General features: G+C 50.2%; 1 protein-coding gene across 2 annotated transcripts in view; it reads right to left on the bottom strand.

Annotated features, from left to right (window-relative positions):
- The window catches only part of LOC109508220 (BMP/retinoic acid-inducible neural-specific protein 3-like), a 27,610-nt gene that overhangs the window by 14,708 nt on the left and 4,205 nt on the right, over positions 1–8,697 (bottom strand). Inside the window, exons 1-2 of one of the 2 annotated variants that reach the window (XM_019858101.1) lie at positions 2,981–3,120; positions 2,364–2,740 (exon numbers count right to left, since the gene is read on the bottom strand). In XM_019858101.1, coding sequence (XP_019713660.1) covers positions 2,364–2,578 — 215 coding nt within the window. In that variant the 5' untranslated portion in view covers positions 2,579–2,740; positions 2,981–3,120. Of the gene's footprint in view, positions 1–2,363; positions 2,741–2,980; positions 3,121–8,697 lie in introns of those variants that run through there. The other variant, XM_019858100.1, reaches the window with a different exon arrangement.

The raw sequence follows: 8,697 nt of genomic DNA, 5'->3' as shown, positions 1-8,697 counted from the left end.
TGTTAATTGTTTGCGAACCTCTTTTGTATTCAAACAAGGAGAAGTGTTTTGTAGGGGTTGGAATGTACGTATGAACTTTCTATTAACTTTTTCACCCTTCGTCTCACAATTAATCCACTTGTGTGAAAAAAAACAAACCAAAAAAAAAAAAAAACAGCCATTTATCAAAAGAACTTGTGCATTTTGTCTCCAATCTGGATGAACACGATCGGGTGTTCCAATGGCCAAAACAAAGTGACAGCAACAAATGAGCTTTGCATGTGAGCTTGTAAACAATGGCCTCCCGCAGGAGGCTTTTTTATTAATTTATTTGGAAGGAAAGAATGTTTTCTCCCTCCTCTTCCCGATTGGCTCCAACAAGAGAAGTTTGGCAGCCATCCAATGTGATCTTCATATTTCATAATGGATGTGCAGTGAATCCAATCACTTTCTAGCATACAGCTCTTTTTTTTTTTTTTTTTGCCCTGAAATGTCACTTGTTGAAAAACTAATTACACTGCTCTCAGCAGGCTATTGAAGATGTGGAGCTTCTTAGAGTTGCTCCGTGGAAATATTCAGAGGGCACAAACGACGGCGAGCATCAATAAAAATATTCATAGACTTGAGAAAGCGGCACCTGAGGAACGGGGCTCACTAAAGCCTCTTCAGCGCCACCTGCGTGCTCTCCTGCGGTTTCACTAATGCGCTGACGCTCGCTCGTCGTACTTCACGAGCCGGTTTATTGAGCAAAGGGCCTCGGGTTGATTTCGTAACAACTTCATGACGGCGAGGCTCCCTCGGGCTTTGCTTGAGGAAATCCGATCATACCAACGTTGAAGACGTTTGACCGAATTGTCGGACACGCTTTGAACCGTGCCAAATCGGATGGCGCGGTCACATACTGCAATCGATTTTTCGAACGGGCCTTCGACGGTTGTTGAAAGGCCACGACAACACGCTACCCTCTATTGCCTGAAATATCCATCCATCCATCCCAATTTCTCATCCGCTTATCCTCATCGCGGTGGTCGCGGGCGCGCCGGAGCCTCTCCCGGCCGCCTTGGGGCAGGAGGCGGGGGGGGGGACACACCCTCAACTGGTTGCCATCCGCGCTCACACTCACACCGAGGGACAATTTCAGAGCGTTCCGCTAGTCTGCCGTGCATGTTTTTTGGAATGTGGGAGGAAAGCGGAGTACCCGGAGAAAAGCCACGCGGGCTCGGGGAGAACATGCAAACTCCACTCAGGGCGGGAGCTACCAGACGCAGAATCGAACCCTGCACCTCTGCACTGTGAAGCCGACGCACTAACCAGTCCACCGGCATGCCGCCTCATTCCAACATTGAAATTAAAATGAAAACTAGTCCACTGGTGTGTGCGTGCTTGCGTGTGTGTATGTATCCATTTTGTAATCTGCTTATCCTCACAAGGGTCGCGGGCGTGCTGGAGCCAGTATGTATGTGTGTATATAAATCTTTTTAAAAAAGAGGGAGAGAGCACCAATCAACAACCTCTGGTGCTCCTTTGAGAGCCGGAGCAAAATGATGCGCTGATAGGTTGACTCCCTTGGCTTCCTCATCCATTTAGTTGGCTTCCCGAGCCATTGCAACTTTTCATTTGCGTTAGCTCAAGTAACAACGTTCACTTCGCTTAAGAGCCTCTAATACACAAGGCGGGTCTCCCTTCAACAGCGCATCTCGAGCCTCTTTTGTCGTCGCCGTCGCTTGAAACGGAGCGGGACAGATTGTGAGTGATTTTAATTTGGCAACCGTCGCAGTCTATTTACATTTGAGGTCCATTTTTCTTCGTAACGTCATGGCTATTAATCACTGCCGCGTTGAGGTAATCTAGAGGGCCTCAAACACAACCTTGCAGCTGACAGAATCCTCTCGGGGGATTCCGTGATAATGTGAAGTAATAAGTACGAAGAGATCTCTAATCACTCGCCCACATGATAAAACGATTAATCTCGCCGCCCGTGCCGCTCAGCTCTGGCCGACAACTACCTTTTGCCAGGGAGGGAAACATTAAGCAGCTCCAGTGCAGCCCCTGATTGACGATTCTTTGTTTTTGCAACAACGCTCACTTATTGCGCAATAATGTAATTGTAACATGTATTTGAACCCTAATCCTAACCCATAATGCCGACATAAATGCTTCAGAAAACATTTATGTCTGCATTGTGGGGCGGCTTGGAACGGATTAGGGCATTTACATGGAAAATGCGTCTCGACTTACAAAATTTTCTCGTTGAGAAATTTCTTCCAGAGCCAATTAATTTTGTAAGTCGAGGTGCCACTGTCCTTCGGAAATGACACTTTTGATGGGCAAAATCCCGATTAGACGGCGGCTAGTTTGATGCGTGCGAGATCAACAGGCCTCACCTGTATATCTTGTATCTGGTCGAGAAGCCTTGTCTGTTCTTCTCCACAAAGTCGACGTACTCGGGAGAGTGGTGGAAAGGCCCCTTGTCGGATAGCAGCCAGTCCAAGGGGCCGCCGGGCTTGTCGTTTGGCAGCGTCGCCGTCGCCGCTGCTCCCGCCGACCGTAAACAAAGCCAGCAGAGGAGGCCGAGGCTGAACGCGGGCCATCGAGCCATCGGAGATGAAAGGCGCTGCCGCCGCTGAGGGGCCGGGGTGCTGCTGGTGGTCCAGGAGACGGCGCTGGGCGAAACATTCAATGGCCACAGTCTCTTTTTGCGAGTTGGCTCCTCCGCTGGTCGAGCAGAAAGTCCTGCATCGCCTCAAAATCCCAAAAGCACCTGAATACAAAAAAAAAAAGAATACGCCGGTCAGGGGCCACTCTGAGGAATTGGGATGAATCGCTGACGTGCAGATGTCATGACGCCGTGCTTTCATTGACTCGGGCATCAACGCTATTTATCGGATGGGTTTGGTCAGGGCGGGTCGAAAATGCGTTCGCCGAGAGAAAACACGAGACAACGTTGATGCGCGAGCCGTGATTTTCAGACCGTGTATTCCACCCCGCCGGCTTAACCAACCTTCGAGACGTTTCTCCTTCACCGGCACGTGGCACCGCCGCAACGTGCATGTCGCGGTGAGGCGATCGGTCCCATTATATTGTCGCATTCCGCTCACAATCCATCAGGTGAACTCAGGCATGTGACCGCCAAACGTCACATGCCTCAGAAAAGGAACAAAACAAAACAAAAACAGGCAACGTGGAAAGACAACGGATCGTTGTGGCGCCGGGCCGATAGAGCGGCCAAATCGTGTGGCGGTCGCGTGATGTGAGTGCGGATTGTGATCGGAAAAACATGAAAAAAATTGATTTTTTTTTTTTTTTTTACATCTGTAAATGTTCATCCGCTATCATGCATCACAGCTGGCGGCCAATTTGGTGGAAATGGTTTCCAACGAACGGCCATCATAACGTCCAGATTCGCTACGCCCCTCGAGGTACGTTGGATCGAGGTCGGACTGGATCGGCTTTATTTTTCTCTTGCGTTCATGTCAGGGGTCGTTGCTCAGCGTGGCAGGTGCATGCGAGTTCACTTGCGGGACCAAGGCCTTGCTTGGAAAGTCAAAAAAAGCTTGGGCAACCCCTGCTGTAATCGATAAGGAGGTGTCAAGAATAGATTTTTTTTTTGCTGCAAGTTGTTTGACAAGTTTTGGCAGCAACGATGTCCACGCCGGTGCACATTGACTTCATTGAAAGGCGGCAGGAAACAAGGGAGATGGTGGCTTCAGCGGCGAGCTTATGGAAACGGGAGACGCGGTTCGACTTGCACACCGCTTCCGCCCCAAGCCGTCCCTTCCGCTCACGCTGATCGCAATGAAAAAAAGCAACGGAAATCGCACGTGATCAAAGACAGAAGAACAACCTGAACATCAAGCGCGACCGGCTTCCGCATTTGCCGGCCTGGGCGTCCTTTGGCGAGCGCTGCGCTCATTTTGTCAGCATTCAAGAGTTTGACTCCCATCTGGAAAAGCACATCGTACATCTCGGGAGACGGCTTAAGCTCAAGCGTTGCGCCTTTCTTATCGGCTCCGTTCGGAAAACGTGGCGGCTCCCGCAGTTAACAATAAATTCCTTTGAACGGAAGCTTTCGGGGACGGCTTTGAATGTGATCGCGGCCACGCGCGCTGTCAAGAGGAAGCCGTTTCGGCGCACGGCGCGTGGCATGCTAACGACGGAACGGAACACGGGTTTATCCTTTCATCCGATGTCAGCGATTGTGGACGGAGACCAATTGTCACTCGATGTTGCTCCGGTTTCCTTCCCCCTTCCCGACACCTCCTTCATAATCGCGTTATCTCCCGACAAAAGCCGTCGGCGGAGCCTTTTGTCGTCAGATGCCTGAATGATATCAGATGCGCAACAGTCTCCGTTTGCGAGGGCACGCAATATGTCACAATTCCAATTGCGTGCCGAAGCGCTTTGCCTCAAACGGTATCTCAAACGTTCACGCCATTCCGAAACAGCAAATGAAATATTTTCAATTCGGGAAGTCAGAAAATCAGGTCCGGGGCTACATTGAATCCACTCAAAAGTCGCCTTTCGCCCTTTTAATAGCGGTGGACCAAGAAGGGAAGATGAACAGCCGATGAAATGTGTTGGCTTGAGATGAATTCGAAACATCGAGCACTGCAAACTTTCTTCATTTCTTGCAGCAGTTCCTGAATTTTGTTGTTGTTGTCTCACTCCCCAAATGTCACGTTTCCTGCAGCGGTTTGGTCGCCAGCTGTTTTGAGAGCTCGACTCTCGCCTCTTTGAGGACACGGTGCGTTGATGAGACACAAGAATTCACTGGCCTGATCTTTCTCTCCAGAATTACGGCGGCCGTTTCTTTGCAGACGATGACAAACCAAAACATTCAATCTTGTCGACATCTGTTCCATACATCGGAGGACGCCGAGCTGCCGCCTACCAGAATGCGCATGCGCGTGCGTGTGTACATGTCGGACATGACAATGATTGTAAAAGACCAAAAGAGATCTCGGACTATCGTGTGGCGTTGACCAAACCGTTCATTGGGTCCATGCTGCTCAACGTGCCGTGTGGCCAAAGCTTCACAAACCCCGATAAACCTCCAAGATGTACTTTCCACGCGAATTGGGGTTGGCCACAAAGAACGAAAATTAAATAGCAAAAGAAAAAAGAAAATCAATCAAAAGGTGCTGAACGGCGAGCATATATAAAAACATTCAATCTTGTCGACATCTGTTCCATACATTGGAGGACACCGAGCTGCCGCCTACCAGAGTGCAATGCGCGTGCGTGTGCACATGTCGGATATGACAATGATTGTAAAAGGCCAAAAGAGATCTCGGACTATCGTGTGGCGTTGACCAAACCGTTCATTGGGTCCATGTTGCTCAACGTGCCGTGTGGCCAAAGCTTCACATACCCCGATAAACCTCCGAGATGTATTTTCCACGCAAATTGGGGTTGGCTCCCCCCAAAGAACTCAAATTAAATAGGAAAAGAAAAAAAAAATCAATCAAAAGGTGCCGAACAGCGAGCATACATGCTGCGGTCCGCCGCCGCATAGCATCGCCGCACACGCTTCGCTCGCATCCTCGTCCTTATTGTAAGCAGTTAAGAGACAAACACACGGCTGCGTCCTATTTTACCTCCAAACAAGGGCAAGGCAGCAGGCTACTTCCTGTCCAGATGCCCAGCAACCCGCGTCAGCTAGCATGACGTCGGCGCCTTCCCTGCGCCGTCCCGGCCCCTCGCCTGTTGAGGCTACCGTGAAAACCAAGCGCAGTGCGTCTCAGGTCAGGTCGAGTGAGATGATGAGTGTGTTCCGACAGTTTGCGTCATCAAATAAAAGTCACCGTAGCCTCTTTCTTGATGTCTTACGGCCTTAAGAGTTCATTTACCACCACCATCAACGTATGTGAAGAAAACGATCAAAGTTGCACAGCCTTTGGGAAGATTACAGACGTGATCAAAACATTTCATTCACATTCTTTCAACAGGATCCACTTTGTAAGTTGACTGCGAGCAAACCCCAAAAGCAGTGTTTAAAAAAAAAAAAAGGAAAACAGGAACTGACAAACTTTACATCTTCCCCTCTGTGCTGACAAAAGAGTTTTTTTTGGGGGGGCCCTAATTAACCCAGTTATCTTTCCGGCAACAAGCGTCGACAATCCCTTCAATACCGGCGCCCAGGGTAAAACAGCCTTTGTTGAGCTCCAATACGGCTGCCGCTCGCATTCATCCGGCTCTCCCGTAAACAAATACAAAGAAAGTGCTCCGGCGGTGTCGGGGGAGGAAGACATCAAAGATAACTGTGTCACTGTGTCTTCGTGTTCGTGAATAAACATGGAAAGATCTGATGAGCCACAAATAGCATTCAAAAAAAAAAAAAACCCCAACCAAACAAACAAAGATGTGGACAGCAATTTGGATGTGGCGGGACGTGGATTTGACCCTTGAAAGTGGACAACGAATTGTCTCAATGGGCACTTTGGTCTTCGGGCTCACTTGCGGTTGCTAAAGACCTCGCGTAGTTTGCGACAAGAGCAGCAAATTTTACACTCGCTGTCTGCGGGAGTGACGTCAAGTTGCCTTGCGTGACGTGACGTGACGTGACGTGACGCGCTGCCTTTCCGATGGCTCCGGTTGTCCAAGGAGCGACAAAGTCATCAAAGCTTCCTTTTCCCATTTCATCAGCCATTTGCAATTTCTCAGGCGACTAACGTGTTCTGCGCGGAGACGTGAACTTGGCACAACTTCCTCGATGGAGCGCTTTACAAAGCAGCCGCATCCGGAGCAAAGTGCGCTACGTGAAAGTTGAACATCAATAGATGAGGAAGCCGTTTTCTTTGTATGCTGCAGATACTCAACTCCAGTTGTCGAGCGCTTGTAAACAACCGCCGCTGGATACCAAATGCCGCACGCGGAGCTAAAAGAAGTCGCGCGACAACAGGCAATAAAACAAAACTTGCCCAATGAGGGCAACAATTGCCGATGAATTATTGAGCGCGTTTCAACCAAGCTCTCAGCCGCTGATCTTTTATCAGCGGTTTCGTACGTGCGTGGGGGGGGACTCAGTTTACCATTTTCGATCCTCAAAAAGAATTGCAGCAAATATGAACGCGAAAGGGCGATAGCCATGAAAAAGCCGCAGACGCGCATCCACCCGCCAATTCATCCGAGGAAAATCCTTGTGCCGCGGCCTTGAATAAACAAGAACAAATGTTGCTCGGAAACTTGGTTGCTTTGTCTCGACGGGCGTTTTATCCATCAAGTTGTCGTCTACGTTGTTTTGAATTATGACGCAGCCCCGTAATTGCACTTGTGCCGCCGGAGACGCCCGACTCAAATATGAATTGCGGCGACTGCGAACCGCTGACGTCGCTGCAAGTTTGGAAAAACGATCGTCCGCGCACGTAACGCTCTTCCCCCATCACACGTGGCCGGCACGATTTTTTCGACACGCTTTATCGGGGGCGGATGCTTTCGCTGAGGTGAGCCCGCCGTTCCGCCGGGCTCGCTGGCGTGCTTTTGCGGCACTGCCCGCGGCTCACATCTTTCTCATGAAAATTCGCAACGTGTACTCCTCCACGACCGTTGCAACTCGACAGCATATTGCCGTTGATTAATTATGCTGCTATTTGGTCGGCTAGCGCTAGCTGGAGGGAGCGGCGGTCCCTGAAGTGCGCCGATGCCTGACGAGAGCCGAGCGAGTGCCTCGTCAATATTGCCGCTTAAAAGTATATTCGGCTTGACTCCATGTACCTGATGTGTTTGTTGATCATCGTCGCCTGGTGGAAAAGAAACATTTTTGATTGAGCCGCGCGATCGACGTTCCCCAGTGTCGACTCATCACCGAGATTTGAGCTGTCAAACACGCATTTGTTGCGTGCAATGATGGATCCTGCCTGAAACTCCTTCCCGTGATCTCATTTCCTTTTTCATGCATTTATTTCTTTCACTTTTTCAAAGAAAAAGGAAAGGGGGGGGGGGTGCTCCGAAATGACGCCGGCTTTTTGCGAAAGCTCCACCAACGGTGCAAGCGGACGCGTTAGCCCGAGCGTCCGCACTCGGCCGGCCGCCTCCCGCTCTGAACGAAGCGGTTTCCGCCCATCGCTCCCACGCCGCTCGCCACTCGGGCTTTGGCCGTTTCCGTCCATCACCATGGCAACCAAGCACAACAGGAAGAGCCGACGGCTTGACGCGTCCCGCCGCGCATATCGCTGGTCGCCTTCTTCTCTCCGGTGTGGTTTACCGGGATGTCGAACGGGAGCGGCACCTCGTCCTTTTCACCCTTTCCCACTTGACCGTCTTGACCGTCCTTCCAACTATGCTCGTCATCCAATGCCCGTTAGCCACCGTTGCTTTCGATTGAATCTCGAGTTTCAAAGTTCAAATGAGCAATGCGACCTTGAGCGGCGCCCCAAGTTGGAATGGCGAGATGAGGTTGGTATCAAATCAGGTTGGTCGCCGCAACTGCTGTCGCCGAGTATTGTGTTCAGGCATGTTTTTGACATTTTTCACAGTCCTGAAAATGAAGCGCGTTCCATTTTTGGTGAGTGACAGCAGCTTCTTCGGCATCTGTGCTTTTTACCGACTACAGTCAGCCCCAACATTCAATTACTAGTCACCCGAGAGAGAGATTTCAGTTTAATTCCCCACTCTGCCTTCATCTAAGAGACGCCATTTGAATGGCCAAGTAAATTGCAAATCCCCAAATGACATATTTCAGTTTCCACATTTCCGTTCTTCTCAAATCCCCCCCCCCCC

This window comes from Hippocampus comes, unplaced genomic scaffold (assembly GCF_001891065.2).
Source record: "Hippocampus comes isolate QL1 unplaced genomic scaffold, H_comes_QL1_v1.1 scaffold204, whole genome shotgun sequence".
NCBI classification, from domain to species: Eukaryota; Metazoa; Chordata; class Actinopteri; order Syngnathiformes; family Syngnathidae; genus Hippocampus; species Hippocampus comes.
Note: the sequence above shows the minus strand (reverse complement) of the source record. Positions and strands in the feature narration are given on the sequence as shown.